We start from the raw sequence: 19,637 nt of genomic DNA on the forward strand, positions 1-19,637 counted from the left end.
AAGCAACATGACCATGACTGGCTGCAGACTGTAACAGATTAAACCACCCAACATAAAAGTGGCGCCAACTCGGCCAGACATCAACATCTAAACACTATTTACACTCTGAGATATCTTTTAAGCATAACAATGGTAATGGAAGTTTTTTATTCAGCATAATGAATGCTTTTGCCTATAGTATTTGAGTAGTATGACTTCACCATTTGAATTTTTCAATGCATGTAACAGAGTAATCTTGCATTGTGTTGTTTTTAGTTTTGTGTCATTTTAAATGAGGGGAAAAAAAATTCAGTCACTTTTTTCTGTACTTAGGCTAATGAATGTATTTTTACTGTTTTGTTTTACAATAAAGGTTTTCTAACAGTGACAACAGCATGCCTGTTCATTCTCCTGTGGTGTTCTTTTGATTAAGCCCAAGGCTACACACAGCACATAAGCTTGCATAGGCCTTGGATAACAAGATATCAGCCAACAAGTACTGGTCTGACAGCGACCCTATCTGTCAAGGCATAAGAAGAATATAAATATCTGCTGAATATTGCCTCACTAGTTTATGCTTGAGATTTCAGAGGAGGACAGCCTGAGCTCCTCTAATGTGATTGTTTTGTGTCTTTTGCACATGCCACATAAAATGATTTTAGAAAACAGCAGAGGAAAACAGAGGCCATAGAGAAATCTAGCTACCAACTGTGCAGGGTCCCTATTGTACGAGTACTTTGTGAACCTATACAGTAGGCCCAGGTTAATCTCCCTTAGCTGGAGGGGACAGCTTCAAAAAGTTGGCAACTTTATCCTGTTTGACCACTTCGGCGAGGAGGGGAAACACACATGTTGTTACATGAATCCTGTAGGCAATAAAACTGTTATAAAAATGAACAGGTAACAATCTCTGATTAAACATTATGATCCAGATAATACCCTGGACTATAAAACCACTGATTGCCTCAAATACACAGTAAAATGATCTCATTACATTAACAACATATTGAACTGGGAGGGACAAATGTTTTGATTCCTCTTTAATACTGTGCATGTTTGTAATAATACAATGCTGGTGTGACAAGACTGAACTTTTGGAGGTTATAGATCCCTCTTTCTCTCTCCTACCTTCTCATACTAATACCATGAACAGTCTTGGATTCATTAAACATATTAGCGACAATGACACAATATAAAGGCATTCTGTACAAGTACAAATTCATTCACTATTTTACTTAAAAGTAGAGTTTGATCAGATTGGTAAGTATATCTCAACATGCAGAATTACCTTTTTTCTGACTGGCACAGCATAATAGATTATTAGCTAATAGTGTAAGCATAATTTTAATGATGAACAGGATGCAGGTGGTGCTAAGTTAAACAAAACAATATGATGTTGCTGGGTAGTTTAATATCCTATGCAACAGTGCATTGTTTTCTATAGGCCATATTTCAATACTACTATGTTACTACTAATAGCCTAATAAAACTTATCTGGGGAGGTGAGAAGATGTGTGTTTTAGTTTACAGTAGCCCATATGAATGGATTTGGGCTTAATACTTTTCTCCAGTGTTCATGAAAAACGTATAATATCTTTGTTTTCGACGTCCAGTGGGTTTCTACATGTCAGGATTCCTCCACTGGTATTCCCCTTTGTTTGGGAGTTATTTAACAAGTTCAAATTGTAATTCAGTCACTTGCCAGTAGGCCAAACATGACAAATGCAGGTCAGTAGCACAAACCCGGAATTGCAGCCCTTACCGCGTTTCTGAGAAATCCCTTTGAGACCGGTGACCTCCTGGGTGTGAGAAATTACTTCTACAAACTAAACATTACCGCGTATAAGAGCTATGAGGTCAATTTCGGACATTATTCGTGTAAATAAATGCATGTAGTTACAAATGGGGCGGAGGCTCGCGGTAGCTAACAACTGCCCCCTGCTCCCATTGGTCGAAGATGTAACTGACAACGGGGTCGTCCAATCAGAGTCTGTTGCGGTGAAGCCTCTGGTCCAACCAGCATGAGCCATGCAAATCTGAACCGAAGTTTCCCCAGTAGCAGCACACTAGACTGACAGCATTTAGCTTCTCAGATGTTTCATTTTCAGTTTAAGTACCAACATTAGGAAGATTTTAATCACCGACGAATAACTCCTGCACTGTACGGGACTGAAGAGCACCGCGGTCCGCTATGTTTACACCAGAAGTTCCGGTTAACTGGTAATTAAAGCGGATAGCTAACTGCTAACAGCTACCATAGCTATCTACAATTTCGCCGGTACAGGCGGACCTCTTTGTCTGACAGGGGAAGGCGTGCTCTTTTGTTAGGCTTTTCCCTTTGTCCAGTGGGGAAAGAGGAACTGTTTGGTCAGGATTTCCTAATTATCCGCAGTTCTGAAAGTATTTAGAAAATGCAAATCGCGAAAAAATACTTCACAGAAGGCCTGATTCAGTTAACCATCTTACTCAGTTTGATAGGAGTTCGTGTAGATATCGACAGCTACTTGAGCGGCTATTATTCGCCCCTGATAGAGATTAACTTGGGTCCTAGCTCAGCCTACACCCAGACACCCTTCCACAATTTGAGAGACACCCTTGACGGATACAGTGTGCACCCAAAATGTCCTGAGTTGGACTATTTCTTTGCGAGTCGCCGGCTCCTTGACGAGGTGAGGACTCTCGGCTCCCCGCGGTTCCCCACACAGCTGAACGCATGGCTGGTGCACCAGGTGTCTGCCACTGACCGGGCCGACTGTGGGCCTTCAACCAGCAACAACACTGACACCAGCACGGGCTTAGAGAGCCCCGAGGACGGAGCCAGGGATGGCAGCGAGCACCTGCCTGACAGTGGACAAGAGGTGTGCCAAACAACCCCTGACCTCGGACATGGGCCTTGTAGCGCCGGAGCCTGCGGGTTTCTTAAAGAGGCAAGTGTGTGTGTGTGTGTGTGTGTCTGTGTGTGCAACATAAAGTTAAGCTGACTTAACAGCTAACTAAGCTAAGTGGCTACACAGTTAAAGTAAGTATACTTGATTAAAAGAGCTGGTGAGCTACAGTTATAACTTCCTCAATGGTCAACTGAATTGCTAATGCTATCACAGGCTAATTAGCTGCATTGCCTCCTATTATACAATCTGGGTTGTGCACCCAACAAGTAATTTATTATGCTGTGAACATTTCCTGGTGCGTTAGGGAACTGTGTAATTACCTCGTGGTAAAACTTGAAATGCATTTACTTTCACATTGTGCGAATCTACTATGGCAGTGTTTGCTCTTCTGCTGCAGGGGACCTCTGTTGATCATAGCACGATTCCTACCTCGGTTTAAACAATACCTAACCTGTATAAAATAATGGATTTATCCCTAGATTAGAACCAGATAAGGAGGGCAGTTTAGTTTGATGTCCAGCACCACAAGTATTCAGCTTACTGTCTGCTGCACCTGTCACTCCTCACTCCTCACTATGCCACATTAAGCCCCCCTCCCCTGAGTAGTAACATAGGACAATACCATTGACTTCACAAATGGGAGCCCAATAAGATTAGTAATTCTCCAAGTAGGCCAGTTTTTCTAGCACATGGTATAAACAGCTGCCTGGTGGATGTCATGTCCTGAGGGCTGTTGATGTGGTCAATTGTGTAACTATATCCCCTTTCTTTAGACACAGCCGCCAGCTGTGAGCCCTGAGAGGTGGAGCAGGGAGGCTTAGACACACACCCTATTTGCTTATACAAAAGCGGTGGTCCATGCTTGAACACTACCTCCTCTTTGAGTTCTGTTCAAATGGGTAATGACATGTTGACACATCTTTTTTTGTGTACCCCTCTTTTGCAAAATAAGGCCACTTAAATACGACTTAACTGCTTGTGGTGCAGTGTTTCAAGGGAGAGGACGACAGCTGTGATATTTGACAGTAAAAGGGGAAAAAAATCAATAACTATCTACATTTGCTAGGCCGGTTGAAGCTGGAAAAGCTTCTCCAATGGAAGTCGACAAGATCAGACAGGGCTTGGGCTGAACTGTGCAGGTGTTGTGTACTTTTGCCTCCAGCATTAACGTAAAATCAGATTCAGCAATCACTCTTGATGAGATACAGCATTTAGGCCAAAAGGAGGTGGGAAATAATTTCTTAAAATGAGTGTGGAGACATGAATGTGCCTGTGGCAAGCAGCTAGTGAACATAACATCTAAATGTTACATTATGTAACAGCTATTACAAGATTACATCATCAGTTAACATACTTGGTCAGTGTATATAAAGACTTGCACACCAGTTCATACATTTCTAATGTGTCTCAAAAAGCAGTGAAGTCAGCTGAGATTAATTGTTGACCCAAGTCAGCACATTGGGGGTCAGTTCCTTCTGGAAGTAAAACAACTGCCATTAAAACAAACCCTTTCTCCGTCACACCGGAACACCAGTCATTGCTTAAGGTATCCAGTTATCAGCAATGGCTGGGGTCACTGAACCAGGGATGTAATTGTATTCAGGGTCTTTGTGTGCCAGCCAAATAACTGACTGTTTTTCTTTTCCTTCAATCCTGACTCCCCCCAATTCTCCTGTGCCCCAACTCTATCTCTCCTCTCTCTACACCCGCCTATCTTTGGCCTGCCAGGAAAGTGAAGTCAAAGTTAAAGAAGAGGAAGAACCTGCTCCACTCATTCAGCTGGCTCACAGCTCCACACTGGAGCAAGAGGTATGACGCGGCCTGTTACAGTTGCTTTTGCATTAGTTGCAAATATTTCACTTTGCATCATTGTTTGAAACGGTTTTCTGAAAAGTAGCTGTACTGGTTTTTTGTTGCAAGAGTACACACTCCAGTGTTTGTTAGCGTGTTACTTAAATAAAATTTACCGTCATGTGACATGTAAGTTGAATCTTGCATTGTCCCTTTTTTTTAAGCGGGGGATTACATTCATGTGACTTCATCACTTAAATTGCACCGTTGTGATGCCAGTGCCAGTCATGTGGAAGCACAACAATTACCATCTCTCACAGGGAAAGACTTAAAGGGATAGTTCAACATTTTGGCAAATGGCCCATTGCCATAATCCCTATAGTCACAGCAGCAGGTTTGTTACCTTTATTTGTCGGTGCAAGCTATTTTTAGAACGGCGGAGCAGAGCCGCGAGCTGCTCAGAGCTACGCTACGGAGGCTAATGGGATTTTTTGGTTTCCCTCATCAAACTCATCAAATACACAATCCAACAACTCCAAAACGCTCTGGTGGACAAGTTGTGACCTGCACGTTACAAGACAGAGTTGTTTTCAAGGTAAATGCAGAGACTGCTTGCCGTAAAACTGAACGTGCATCAGCGGTTTTGCATGAATTTACCTCTAAAACAACTCTGTCTCGTAACGTTATTATCTCATAGCGTGGTGAATGTGCAGGTCACAACTTGTCCACGAGAGCGTTTTGGAGTTGTTGGATTGTGTGTTTGATGAGTTGGATGAGGAAAACCAAGAAATCTCAATAGCCTCCGACGTTCTAAAAATAGCTTACACCAACAATTAAAGGTAACAAACCTACTGCTAAAACTATAGGGATTATGGCATTGGGCCAATTTGCCAAAATGTTGAACTATCCCTTTAATATTTCACAGCCTTTACAGCTGAATTTATACCAAAGACGGTTTATAAACCAAGACCTTTCATGACGAGTCAGCTTCCTGTATGCATGTCACGTGGGCTTCTGCACGGCCACGCCCCTTTAGAGAGACCAGAGGCAGTTTGGAGTGTATTGATTCCTATGGGACAATTTAATGTGAACACCGATTATGATCGGGCCTTTCTCCCCACGGTCACTGAAGCAAATTTTGGACTCATTTTTCACAAGCCACATCTCTTCTGAACAGTTTGACACCAAAATGGTAATTTTCAGACGGAGAGATCCGGAGAAAATCCACTTTGTTCAAGACCTGTCTCTGTCTCTACGACACACTCTCGCGAGATTTGGCACAGATCTCCTAGGCAACGTCAAACAAACGGCCGCGAAATCCCGTGAAAATGATTTAAATTATTTTTGGCATGCTAAATATTACTGTTAGTAGTGTAAATATTTAATGTTATCATAAGAAAATATAAATATCTCACTTTCATCTACCTAAAAATTGTATAAATCCACACACACGTTCACAGACGAGGTGGGGTGACGGTTGGCCACGCCCATTTAGAGAGACAGGAAGTGTATACCATTTCATATCATTGGAGCAGCCGCTCATGGAGTATCTTTCCATTTATTGAATATCTTTGTTTATACTAGGGCTGACCCCAAAAAATCGAAGCTTCGAAGCTTCGTTCGTTGCCATGGTAATCGATCATGAAGTCCGTGATCGATTGTTTTGTTTTTTTTCCTTTTTGACACGGCTCTCATCGACAATTGTTACATTAAAATGAGTAGGCTACTTGGCATCTGCCTGATTTTGGAGATATGCAGTGTTTGTTTGCCATTACTTTCATTATTTCCGCTATGATCGCCCCCCCACCCCCCAGTCAGACGTTACGATCGTGCACCCCCCCGGCCGTCGAAGCTTCGATTTTGATCGATTTTATGTCCGCGAAGCTTCGATTATCAAAATATGATAATTGGGTCAGCCCTAATTTATACATATAACCGTTTACAAGAATCTAATACTCAAGTGTACTTGACATTAGTGTTCGTCTTACATTTTGTCATTATAAGTATATTTGGTATCACTTTAAACTCTGACACAGTTGTTCAGATTGGGATGTGACTTTAGCAACAAAATGTGTGTGTAAATAATATGTTTTGTCTCTTACAGAGTCTGCTTGACGGTATGACTGCACTGTCTGATCCTTCACAAAACCCTCCTCCTTCCATTGATATTGACCAGCACTGGAGCAATTTGCTCTCTTTGTCTGTCACTGACCTTGATGTAAGTTGTCTGCTGATGCACCTTGTCTATGCTGGAAAATTAATTTTACATGAAGCTTATTATCAGTTTGTAATTAGGAACTCATACGCATGAGCTATGAATCACCAGTATTTGACAACAGAGTTATAAAGTATAACCCTAAATGCATGTCTCATGTGTAGGACTTGGACTCTCTTGTCACGGACACAGACATCATCACCAACGCCATCAGCCATAATGTCAGTTTGCACGATGCTATGGTAACTGGCGCTGGAGCCTTTGGTGTGCCTTTGGAGAGAGGCGAGGCCAGACCAGTCGCACAACAACAAAGAACCACCTTCCGCCTGGAGTCCACGGGCTCCTCGCACTCAGATGTGTCACCGGGAATGGCCCTGGGCTTGGCTGCTCTTCCCTTCGCTTCAGTGTGTAATTTAACTGCAAATGAGTCATCACAGAGTGCACTGGGTGGCTGTCTGGATGAGGCCGTGTTTGACCAGATCAATCAGCTAGGTTTGGAAGGCCTAGACACTATGGATACTCAACTGATGGGCTGTCTGGAGAGCATAAACCCACAGGTCCTTGAGGACTTGGACTCGGACTCTGGCCTGTCCCTGGAAAGCAGCTCTGGGGGTCCAGTCTCCCCAGGTTGGTTGAAAACTTAAGCAGTAATGCAGATTAAACTTATTATTACCCCTTACTTATTTAGCCAAGAATTTGTTTGTTATGTGAATTAATACATTCATTAACTTCCTCCTTATCCAGGCTCATCGGAGATGTCATCATCATCCAGTTCGTATTGCGAGGATGAGTGCGGAGCGACTGGCTACAGCAGTGATGCGGATTCAGTCCCCTCAAAAGGCATCGTGGACTACACCTCGGTGTGGTCACCTGTTGATCTAAGTGAGAGCGTGTGGCACGACCATAGCTACCCATCACCTGCTTTCTTCAACCCGCCTTCAGTAACACTTCCCCACAAAGGCATCAAGGAGGAGCCCCTCAGCGATGACGAAGGATCAAGGTCGGACGAGAGGGACATGAGTCGTGACGAGCTGCGTGCCCGTGCCATGTTCATCCCGTTCTCTGTCCTGCAGATCGTCAACATGCCTGTGGAGGAGTTCCTGGAGGTTCTCGACGGTCACGGTTTCTCCCCCGATCAGGTGACGCTCCTGAGGGACATCCGAAGGCGGGGGAAGAATAAATTGGCAGCGCAAAACTGCCGCAAGCGCAAATTGGATGCCATCACAGGGCTCCAGGAGGAGGTGGAAAGGCTGCAAGCCCAGAGAGACAGGTTACTGAGGGAGAAACAGCTTACAGCCAAGACAATGGGCGCTGTGGGCCAGCAGATTAAGCAGCTGACCAGAGACGTCCTGGCCCGGCTAAGGGATGAGTCAGGACAGCCCCTGAACCCAGAGAGATTCACCCTGCAGTGCGGGGCTAACGGGAGAGTAGTAGTTCAGCCTGTAAGACGGCCCGCTGTCTCCACAGCAACTGGCAACAAAACGGACAAGAGGAAGAAGGACAAAAAGCAGTGATGCAGTACTGCCAGCTGAGACTTGAGCTTTTACAGTTTGGATGTTTCTGAACTCACTTGCCTGACTCTGGTTTTGGGATCTCCTTTTTTTTAAGAGTGCGTGTGGATTCACCGCTGATGGGAGCCTAAATCGTCAAAAGCTGCAAAAAAGAAAACAAACTCAGAACATAAATAAATAAATAAAAATCTCTGTAAATAAAACATCTCATGGGGAAAATGTAGCTTACACACTGGAGACTCTTTGCTCATTAAAGATGTACAAGGCACCAACGGGTGGTTTAAGGGAACAACTAAGCTGCTGGCAACGCTACCAGTATCTCTTTGTGCCTGTTAACATTTAAGTCCTTGAGTCTTGTTGTCTTTACAGATAAGCGAAGACAACCAGACATGTCTAAACTTCATGATGGCCAGCATGACAGTTACTGGATAGAAATCTAGGAGGGCGATTCTGTTTGTTTGTTTCCATGTACTCTCACCTCTCAATGTATACCTATTCAGTTTAAGGAGGCGGTTAAAGATTGTATTTATTAATAGATCTGAGGTTCTGAAATGCAGATATGCAGCATATGAGACTGTCAAGGGCAGTATCTTTTTTTCATAATGGAAACTTTATCTCAAAGTGCTAGGGCTATTGGGACATTACATAAAGTTTACAGGTTTGTTTCAGATAATTGAGGGCATGTACTGTTGAACAGGAAATTGAATGGAAACTGAAGATTTTGTTCTTTTCTTTATGCCTTGATGGCATACAGTATACCAATGATTAAACTGACAAGGCCTTAATTTGCTTGAAAAGTGTTTTGGTTACTGTGCGAGTATGAGCCACAGATGAACATTGTCATAACAAAAATGTTTTTGAGGCAACCATTTCTTCTGTTGTATTAGTATTGAATAATTAGTTTGAAGCACAATTCTGCTTTACCCCTTTCGTTTTGACAAGATTATATTCTACCTCACTCATTAGTTTGTGTTTTTGATTTTGGCTAAATAAAAACAAAAAAAGCCCTTTGTAGGGGAATTTAAGTGCACTCATGAACTAAAAATCCTTTGTTATTAAAGTGGCCCGGAATGGAACTAAAACCATCCCATTTCTGGAAAAGGTAAAAATACAATCACCAACTCTATTTAATAGGATTGAATGTTGTTTTTGGATGTTGCTTTTTTTATATATATATTTGAGATTATGAGAGACAAATGTATTTAGTAGGTTGCCCTGTGATTCATAGGCACACTGCTTCATACAGTCAGCAGAGTGAGTGAGTTAAGTGGAGAAAAGCGCATCAAGTAGTTAATAGTGTGACTCGATAAATATTTTCCCCCCCTAGTCCCTCACAAATTTGTATTTAATTTCCTGTTTTGACCAAGCGTTAACTTTGCTCTTTGTATAAATGCTTAGGGAATTTCAAATGCTCTTGCAAGTGTTGCTCTTTCTGATTAAAAAAAAGGAAAAAAGAAACTCAACCAGTGGTGTCTCTTTGTTGCTCCCCTTTGTTGCTCTCCATTGTTGTGTGATTGTTGTTGTTGTTGTATTTTTAACTGGACCCAGAGTCTGTACTAATAAATTATCTATCTATCTATCTATCTATCTATCTATCTATCTATCTATCTATCTATCTATCTATCTATCTATCTATCTATCTATCTATCTATCTATCTATCTATCTATCTATCTATCTATCTATCTATCTATCTATCTATATCTGCTGAAAAAGATGAAGCTCAGAACAAGTGCATGTCAGTTATGCTGTCTCCATACGTCATGCAATGAGCTTGCTTAAGTGCTAATTAATTACAGGGTCCAAACCCTGCAGTTGATTACATAGGGGCCGGCCTTTCAGATGCACAACATAGTTGTTGAGGGAGGCGCAACCGCTAAGGTAAGAAGAAGCGAAGCGCGTTTTCCTTCCAGGTTGCCGTAGAAAGTGCCACGATCTTAGCTTGGCGCCCGTCCTGCAGAGCTGCAGAGCAGAGATAAAGAAGTGGCTGACCGCGTGGTTAGGAAGCATCACTGAAACGTTTTTCTGATTTGAAGGTGCGTATGCAGACTCTTTTTAAACGGTGCAACATTTAGCGCGCATTTGACCAAAGCAACGCGGCAGTAGCTTTGTTCCCCAGCTGCGCCCAGGATGGGTAAGAGGGACATTTGCGAGGGAAGAGTGAGCCGTAGCATCACCCCCCAGTTGTGTTAGCTAGCTGTCTTATTATCAGAGCCTGTTTACACGACTACGTCGTCAGTGTATGCTAACAGTTTGTGATGCAAGTGTGTTTTACAACACGATGTCGTGTCTGGGATACATTAACAACCACTAGCTAAAAGCACAAGACTGTCCAGTCCGTGACTTAGTTGGACCGTCGGGCCTGTAAAGCTAATTCGAGTTTTTTTTTCTTTTCTTTTTTTTTGTTATCCCCGTTAGCCTAGCATTAACCGCCATTTGCCTTCTTGTAAATTGTTACTGTAAAACGGCTAACTCGCACTTTTAGGTCGTTTCTTCATGGCATTCGTCTAATTTAACATTGCCTTGACGTGTGCTGAAGTAAAGTCGGTGAAATGTCCTTTTCTACCCAGGACAGACAGAGACCAGCTACAGTTAGCATACATGCTAATCTCAGTGCCGAAGCGGAAGCCCCATGGGTCCTCAGTTCGAAAAAAGGCTCCATACAAATGAACGGAGTCCCAAGTTTTATTTCGTGATCCGTTTGAATTGTGCCATGACAAAAAATATGTCCTCTACCTGTTTAAAACATCACGTTTCATGCCGAGAAATCAGCAGTTTGTCGTAAAACGGCAACAGAAGAATGTATTTTGTATACTCTGTTTTTACTTTTGCTAAACGAGTGGTTTTATTTCATTCATTCGTTCATTCATTCATTCATTCATTCATTTATTCAATGATGTGACTTGAGGCATTGCTCAAACTTGAACAGTTGAACACTTCCTTTTGTCAGGGCACAATATGGGCAAGAAGCAGAACACCAAGGGGGGGAAGAAGGATGCAACGGAGACACAGGAAGAACCTGAGGAGTTTGTGGTGGAAAAAGTGTTGGACCAGCGTCTTGTCAATGGGAAAGTAGAGTTCTTCTTGAAGTGGAAAGGATTTACAGAGTGAGTTGCCTGGGACACCTGCCCCCCCCCACTCCCGCTGAGCTGGAAGTGCTTCCCTGGTATGGGGTTGTGCTATGCTTTTGTCCATTATCATTGTGGTTCATTGAAGAAGCTGTAGTTCTCCATACAAGATGGCTTTTAAAGTATATAATTTGCATTTTTATTGTCAAGGGATGATTTGAGATGCAAATGTTCACCTCTTCCTGCTTCCCCTAGAGCTGATAATACCTGGGAGCCAGAGGAGAACCTGGATTGTCCAGAGTTGATCTCAGCGTTTCTGGAGGCGCAGAAGAACATCACAGAGAAGCCTGCCCCCGTAAAGAGGAAGTTATCAACAGAAGAGGCAGAAACTGAAGCAAAGAAGAAAAATGTGGTGAGTTTCACTAACAGTTGTGTGCGTCTCTCCATCCAGCACTTTGTTATTGAGATGACACAAGTTGAATCAAGCAAAGAGAATCTGCCACATGAGGATTGTTGGAAAAAAAACAAACACCACATGTAATCGTGACTGTGTTGCACAGGTCACCCAGAAAAGTGGCACCATTGTTACATGAGATGTAGGAAGATCTGATCTGAGTGTGAATTGATTTTATATATAATATTGGTGTTGATAGTAAGTCAATGCAATTATAACTATAAAGGGGCTGAAACTATACGTTTTTCTTCATCCTGCTCCTTTTCATTTACGGTGACTTTGTGTACATTATGCAAATATGTGCAACCGTGTGAAGTATGTAAACCATGAATGGAATAAATCAAAATGAAAATTTGAAACTGTCATAGAGATAAGCAATTAACTGCAGTCAGAGTTGTGTTATGTAATCTAGGGAGGATACAAGCATGAACCACTGATCTGTTTTATTACATGCTCATGTGTTCTGTTTTCACTACTTGCAGCCTGAAAAACCACGTGGCTTTGCTAGAAACCTTGACCCAGAACGGATCATTGGAGCAACAGACAGCAGTGGTGAATTGATGTTTTTGATGAAATGGTGAGTAAATTAATTAACGTACAAACAGCTAACTGTCTCTTTACATGTATTGCACTGAAGACGTTTTAACATTCTGGCTTTCTTTCCTACAGTTTGTATGTATATGTAGGAAATAAATGATGACAGTTTGTTATAATGTTTTTCTCCATATTTTCTCTCCTTTTTTCCCCTCTCTTTTTAGGAAAGATTCAGATGAAGCAGATTTGGTCCCGGCCCGTGAGGCAAACACTCGCTGCCCTCAGGTGGTCATTTCCTTCTATGAGGAGAGACTGACATGGCATTCCTGCCCAGAGGATGAAGCTCAGTAGTACTTTCCCCTCTGTCCCTCCAGTCCTTCGCACCACCTATGCCCTTTTCCTCAGGACTGACTTTTCTTCCCTGGCTTGCCTTCTAGTTTTAGCTATCTTTAGTTATTGTTGAAGCTGTTTCAAGACTTGAATTGTGTGGCAGTCAAGGAGAGGCATGTTGTACATAGTAGCTGAGTTGACTGTGAGAAAACAGGTGATGGTGTTTTGATGTTTAATGAACCAAGTCTTCCGGAATCATATTATCATTTGTGGTGGCGGCCGCCTTTATTCGTACCTGGTTAAATTGTAAAAATTCAAAAGACCACTTTGTTAATCTGTCAACCACCTCTTGTATTACCGGCCCAAGCTCAAGTGAGATGCAGCTTGTTCTTTTTCACACTAGTGCTGATGTTTTGTCGAATTACATTTTGTATACTTTGTGTGTAAATATTATTTGAAGTTCTAATAAAGGTTTTATGTGACCAAATCCCATGGCTGAACATTTTATGAACACAAGGAAATATTAATTTATAAGTTATGAAAAGTAAAATACATACACAGACCTAACTGTAAATGTTAATCAGATTTATACAACTTGAGTCTTGTTTTGATCTTGATAACACTGATGGAAAACTGGAAATGTGTGAAAACTAATCTTGAGTTTTCATAGTAATGTTTGAAACCAGGACGCTGGGCTGGTGTCAGAAAGAACAAAGAAGATAAAGACATTCCACAATGTTTGTTTTTAACCACAGTTAGAGCATTTTTCATCTGCTCCCCACGGAGTTTGACCTCTTGTCACAGCATATGTTTTTCTTTCCCTGTTCCCTGCACATGACAGGCCCAAGGGAGTCAATGCTCATCAAGTAATGGTGAGGGCAACTCAGTGGCCCTGAATGAACCATCTGCACATTTGTACATGCAGGTACGAGATAACACAGCAGTTAGGAGACAACATTACACTTCCATGCCATTAATGAGGAAAATATACTGTCTATTTGACTGATCTTTACCAGGTCCTTCTTGCATTGAGATTGCTTTAAAAAAGAGAAGGATATTCAGGGTTAGTAGTTAACAGTTTAGTCCCTCTTCATTTATAAGGGTTAAACGTAGGACATTTATTTGTGACATTGTGACATTTCTGCTTTTTAAGTAAATCATTTCCATCCCTGCCAGTCCACAGGGACACCTTTCAATATCCTCACCTCCTCTAACAAACAGCTGTGATCTGCAGCGGTGGGCCATGTCACCAGATGGCATGTCCACCTCTGTTGTGGATAACCAGTCTCATGACTGGTATTAGGATGTGGGAGATGGACTTTGGCCCTTTGTGCATTAGTGCAGATGATGTTTCTATGGCAACTCAATTTTCAGTTTCCATGGAAAAATCCCTAATGGCACATACTTAAGCCACCAAAGTAACCCCACCTCTCCTCCCCAGATAGACGTCCAAAATATTACAAAACAGGATCTTAATGAATGTTTGTCACATGCTAAAATACTCCAATTTTCTTTTCTATAATTAAGACCATTCACAAGAAAGCATACGTACAAGTGGATAAATAACATTTAACTACAACAAAGACACCACATTACAAAGGTCCTAATGGGGATCACGAGGTGTGTGTGCATGCTTTGTAAATACATGGACAACAAGGAAGAACACCTCTTCTAAGGACAAGACAAGAGACAGAAGGACAGGAAGTAGGCTACACTCCCATTTCTTTATCTTGATTAAGTCAAACCTCTTATCTTTGCAGAACAGTCCTTGCTTGTATGCAAATCTCCTCAGACCACGACAATACACACCTCCACATGATGACAGTTTTAACACCCACTTTTAACTGTACATTTTCCTCATGTTATGTCTCCACATAACAGTTAAAAAGTCAATATCCAACATAATGCATTATGTGATATGTGGGCAGCTGCGCTGCACCGCGGCTGCCCACTGCTCCTCAGGGATGGGTTAAATGCAGAGAAAGAATTTCACTGTACTAGCTGTATATGTGACTAATAAAGTACCTTTATAGCTGTTTTCAAAATACTGTATAGCTAATGTCGACATGAGGGAAGAAGTGGTCTCCTCAACAAGGACATCATCTGTGGCTTTGTTGTGTGTAGCACATGATGCTTGTCAGCTAGTCAGCTTTTCCTTTTGACCTCTTCTTGAACTGAATTTATATGCAGCCTATCAAATGAGAGGTTAAACCAAATGAAAATCATTATCACAGGGTGAAACTGAAAGGCTCCTCGCCTGTCCCCCAAGATAAAGAGGCCTTTATATGAAAATTAGCAGACCTTTGCCTCCCCTCAGCACCTTCACCAGAGGAAGGGGAGTAGCTATTATATTTAAGGTCACGAGACGTGACAGTTATTGTGTCCTTGTCTCCTCGACAGCATCTTGAATTAGACTTCTGAGGACAACAGGTAGGAACTCTCTTTTCCATTCTTAAATCTAAACTGTAATTGCAGATGATATATGTCTTGGTGGTAATATTCATCTTTCCATGGTGGTTGTTGTTGCCTGGATCCTGCATCAGGGGAGCAAGTGCTTCACTTCATGAAAAGTTAAAGTGAGTGATGCAGGTGTCTCATTATCTTGAGAGAAATCTGTAAACTGTAAAAAACAAAACAAAACAAAAAAAAAACAGGTTGTTGGTTAACAGGAGCTATAAACGACAGAGTATAATTATAAGAGCTTGAGGCATGTTGCTTCTATACTGTGTTGTCACATCTTTTTCTCAGTGGGACACAGACTTTGCCTGTGCAGTGTCAACAAACTGTCTCAGCAAATTACTAACTGTAGAAAATCATAGTGTATCACCAACTCCTGTCAAGAGTCACAGAAAAACTCAGTGACAGGCTGATCCATGGGAACACTTTTAGTTTCCCTCACTCTTACTGTTGTGGATGGATGACCTGAGCCGTCGTTCACATCATACATCTAGTATGATATGTCTTTGTTGTGGCTGGATGCGAGTCATTCAACTGGAAGAAGACTGGGACATAAACATATTGTGTTAGACAGACTGATATCCTTTAGGACTCAGTAGCCTGTATGATATTGTCCAAAAATTACCCCAAAATACATTGGCTTCTTGAAATCGTCATATGTTTTGAAAATCTAGTAGGCTTTTTAACATTTATTTTTAAGGAAGAAGGGCTACTTTTTTCCCTCTGAGATTATATTTGTGAGTACAAAGTGTGCAGGCTACACAGATGTCTTGTAAAGATTTTATTTCCTATAGGCTATTAATGTCAGGTAAATAAGAAATGGACTGACTCCTTGACTTAGGCTACTTAAAAAAAATTATATCAGATAATAGCATCTAATTGGACCATTAAAAACAAAAACAAAACAAACAAAAAAACAGAAACCATATCATTTTAAATGAGTGAGTGATAATGGTCAATTCAGTATCTTATCTCACTCGTGTTACCATCCGTTACTTTCCACTTCTCCCGCCTCCTCCCACCAGGTGAGACCATTTAAACTGATTCCGCCTCCGAGGTTGCGCACAGCACGTTTCTCTCTCCGGAGAAGGACAGCGGCTCATTGTCTGGCCGTAGGGCTCAGTGAAACCAGCGAAATTTAATCATATTATTTTTTACGACTATTTATTGTGTGTTTTGTGCGTGTTTTATCCGCGAACGAGCCGCGAACGAGCCCCCGAGCGAGCCGAGGCAGAGGTCACAGTGAGTGAAGTCGCAGCAGCTTCAAGTTGAGTTGAGTCCAGACAGAGCCTCGCCTCGCGCCAGACCACTCAGCTGCTCCTGGTGTCTCACCAGCCCGAGTCACTGCTGCTGCTGCTGAGGTGAAGGAGGGAAAAGGTAGGACTATCTAGCTGAGGTAGAATTGGTGGAAATGCTTTTTTTGTTTTTGTTTTTTTTACAAAAGTTTATCACAGTTTGTGCAGAAGTTTCAGGGGTGTAGTTTCCTTTCCTTTTCTGTAAACATTCACGTTAAGTTGACCTAGGCTTTAGTCTATTATTGATATGCCAAAATGTCTTCCGCAGGGACTTTATCATTGCAATCCAAAGTGAACCATCTTATTTCTTATTAGCTTTAATATGTTTTTTTTATTGAATTGTATTCAAGGATTGAGTTTGATAGCCTCTTTGACCGTTTAAAATGCCTGCATTAGACTATGTATGCAGCCTGCCGAGGTTCTGCTATGTCTCATTTCAGCCCTGTGGTATGATGGATCAGAACAAGCAGATATATTATTTTTAGTCATAAAGCTCTGATTTTCTGTGCTAGCTGTGTGCTGCAAAGTACACTGATCATATTATGTAACTTACCATGGCTGGAGAACAATGGAAGTTGCTATATTGAAAATGCACTTGCATCATCCAGTTGACCCCATTTTATTTGTGTGTGTGTGTGTGTGTGAGAGAGAGAGAGAGAGATCTATTGATTTCCTTAAGGAGCAGTGATTCTTCAGTTTTTTAAAGGTTGGGACCTGTTTGATCGCTAACAACAAACTGTCCTGAACAGGAGTTCAGTCGGTCTTAAGTTCATCTCCGTACAGTAGGTCCATGTGATGAGCTGGTGGGGTAGCCTCAGGACTTTGTTTTCAAAAGTCTATTCCGTACTGACTTGGACTTGAGGCTTGACATGTGTTTCATTAGAGTGTGAAGGGACAGATGATCCATCTGCTGTTGCTGAAGCCTTTTGATGAGCATGTCATGTGCGCTCAGTGAATGGACTGAGCTTCTGCCTGCAGTGTGCCTCAAAAGACCCCCTCATTGTTTGTAACTTTGGTGTGCATGTGAGTCCATGTTAAGGTGTTTAGATCCACTATTTTCCCCTTGCAAGCAAAATCCCCTTCTTTGCCCTTTGTTCCAGCTTTTGCTGTATCAGCTCCAAGTGTTTGTACTTCTAAGTCCTTACAGTATTAATTGCCAGCCAGGCCTGTGGTGTACAGAACAAATCTTGCTCTGAATGTGGACTTTGGCTGTTTTCCTCCATCTTGATGAAAAGCTGAAACCTTTTATTTTCAGGTGTTCATTCGCTGCCACAGACTGTAGAAAGTTGCCATCTGCAACACATTAGTCTTCCCATGCAATAAACACTTTATTTAAATCTTCTTCTTGTAGGTTTGTGTACCTGATATGGACAGCATGCTGGACAATCTCTCAAAAACTGTAAGTGGCCAAAAGCATGTTCCTCACTGTATCTGTTTTCGTCTTCTCATTTTGTACGTACAGTGTGTTTGACATTCTGATGTCCTGTAATTGAAGCCCCTCCCATGTGGGTCAACTGAAGCACACATTTATGTGTTGTGATTTTAAATACATACATCGATCTTTACTCCCCTCACTTTTCTGAAGTAATGGATCCCTGGTTTTGACTCTTGCAGGAGTTTATCACCCTTTGTGTTCGGAATCCAAGGCTCCTTAAAGACGACCTCTGGCACACGCACGTAGAGTATGAGATCTGTTTACAGGTAAGTCTCTTTTTTTTGGGGGGGGGGGGGGAAATCTGTCTTGGTTTACGTCTTTTGCAGTCTATTGAATTAATGTTTCCTTGTAGACCAATAGCATGTGTTTTCGGAAGAAGACTTCCTGTGTAAGACGACGGTACAGTGAGTTTGTCTGGCTGCGACACTGCCTGGAGCAGAATGCCCTGATCATGTACGTAAGCTTCTAAATTCATAACCCTGATATGTATACACTCAGTTGGCAGTATGGCAGGAACGCCAAACTAAAGCTAACGTAATCTAATGCAACAGTCCTGCAATTAATCCTTTTTGTTTAAATTGTTTGAGAGGTTTTGAAAAGTGCTAATAGACTTGAAATTTCTATTATATCGGACTTTAAACAAATATGTGATACTCTTTCTCCAGTGAATTACCCAAGTTGCCTCCATGGAACCCTTTCTTCAGTCTGAGGAACACAGAGCAGGTCTCACAGAGGATGAAAGGCCTACAAAGGTTTTTAGAAAAGTAAGTGGCTTTGCAGCTGAATCAATAGCAGCACTCAGATTGTAGAACTGCCACCTAGTGGTGGCACTTCAGGTGTATCTCCCAGGTGGAAGCAAATGTATTCAAATGTGCAACCTGACACCTTTTCAACCGTCATTGTCTTTGTTCCCTGTTTGACATTGTCTAATTTTTAATAACCCCTTTTCTCTAGTGTTCTTCATACACCATTATTGTTATCAGACAGCCGGCTTCACCTGTTCCTCCAGTCAGACCTCAGCATCACAAGGATCGAGAGGTGTGCTCTTGGTAAGACCAGATACACGGTGGCAGAAGCCATACAGCGCTCCAGGAATTACATCGGTGGATTAGAGGACAAAGGCTCCTGTGACTCTGACTGTGAAAGGTATGAGTACTGACAGAAAGGTTTATATCAAACTATAAAATTCCTCAGTCTGTTAATTCTGATCTGACCTTTGCACCCCGTTCCTCACAGCAGTTCGTCGTCGTCGGGCTTGGGACTAAGCATGGACACAACAATGCGAGGAAGCCCACTCCCCTTCTATGAGTCCTCTGACAGAGACCCGGAGCTGTGCAGCTGTCTGTCAGAATCCCCCGCCACACTCATTGAGGCCTGATACACAGCAGTTGTACTTCTACCTTCCTTTCTCTTCCAACATTACTGTACTGATGAGATTGTGACGCTCTTTTCTTGATGTCCAAAGAGCAAAAAAAAAATGCTGTTTTTTTTACTTCTGTTCCACTTCTTATTTCCCTTAAACATTTGTTTTAATAATTAGTTTTCTCTTAGATCATTTAATTTGGTATGTACTTGAAAAAAAATATTTTTCATATTTTAGTAAATGTGTTTGTAATGGTAAATTCTTAAATGTTTGTTTATTTTTTATCGGAAATGAAGCTGTACTGTGCTTAGCAAGGGAT

General features: G+C 41.9%; 3 protein-coding genes across 5 annotated transcripts; all 3 read left to right on the forward strand.

Moving 5' to 3' along the window:
* Positions 1-2,011: 2,011 nt before the first annotated feature.
* Positions 2,012-9,101, forward strand: nfe2l3 (nfe2 like bZIP transcription factor 3). The gene is made up of 5 exons (XM_085792136.1): positions 2,012-2,916; positions 4,606-4,676; positions 6,763-6,876; positions 7,038-7,500; positions 7,618-9,101. The coding sequence occupies exons 1-5, from the start codon at positions 2,391-2,393 to the stop codon at positions 8,385-8,387; spliced, it is 1,944 nt and encodes a 647-aa protein (XP_085648262.1). The 5' UTR covers positions 2,012-2,390; the 3' UTR covers positions 8,388-9,101.
* A 1,181-nt stretch (positions 9,102-10,282) lies between these two features.
* On the forward strand, positions 10,283-13,255 carry cbx3a (chromobox homolog 3a (HP1 gamma homolog, Drosophila)). Of its 2 annotated transcripts, none has more exons than XM_085792135.1 (5): positions 10,283-10,418; positions 11,333-11,489; positions 11,706-11,862; positions 12,387-12,481; positions 12,663-13,255. In XM_085792135.1, the coding sequence occupies exons 2-5, from the start codon at positions 11,341-11,343 to the stop codon at positions 12,787-12,789; spliced, it is 528 nt and encodes a 175-aa protein (XP_085648261.1). In that variant the 5' UTR covers positions 10,283-10,418; positions 11,333-11,340; the 3' UTR covers positions 12,790-13,255. The 2 variants fall into 2 exon arrangements, with proteins under 2 accessions (XP_085648261.1, XP_085648260.1); XM_085792134.1 differs by having other exon boundaries at positions 10,355-10,516.
* A 3,254-nt stretch (positions 13,256-16,509) lies between these two features.
* On the forward strand, positions 16,510-19,346 carry snx10a (sorting nexin 10a). 2 transcript variants are annotated; one of them, XM_085790418.1, is made up of 7 exons: positions 16,510-16,602; positions 17,872-17,919; positions 18,135-18,221; positions 18,308-18,408; positions 18,621-18,719; positions 18,910-19,101; positions 19,195-19,346. In XM_085790418.1, the coding sequence occupies exons 2-7, from the start codon at positions 17,887-17,889 to the stop codon at positions 19,331-19,333; spliced, it is 651 nt and encodes a 216-aa protein (XP_085646544.1). In that variant the 5' UTR covers positions 16,510-16,602; positions 17,872-17,886; the 3' UTR covers positions 19,334-19,346. The 2 variants fall into 2 exon arrangements, with proteins under 2 accessions (XP_085646544.1, XP_085646543.1); XM_085790417.1 differs by having other exon boundaries at positions 16,517-16,602; positions 19,192-19,346.
* The last annotated feature ends 291 nt before the right edge of the window (positions 19,347-19,637 follow it).

This window comes from Trachurus japonicus, chromosome 11 (assembly GCF_045865225.1).
Source record: "Trachurus japonicus isolate A0001 chromosome 11, Traja_1.0".
NCBI classification, from domain to species: Eukaryota; Metazoa; Chordata; class Actinopteri; order Carangiformes; family Carangidae; genus Trachurus; species Trachurus japonicus.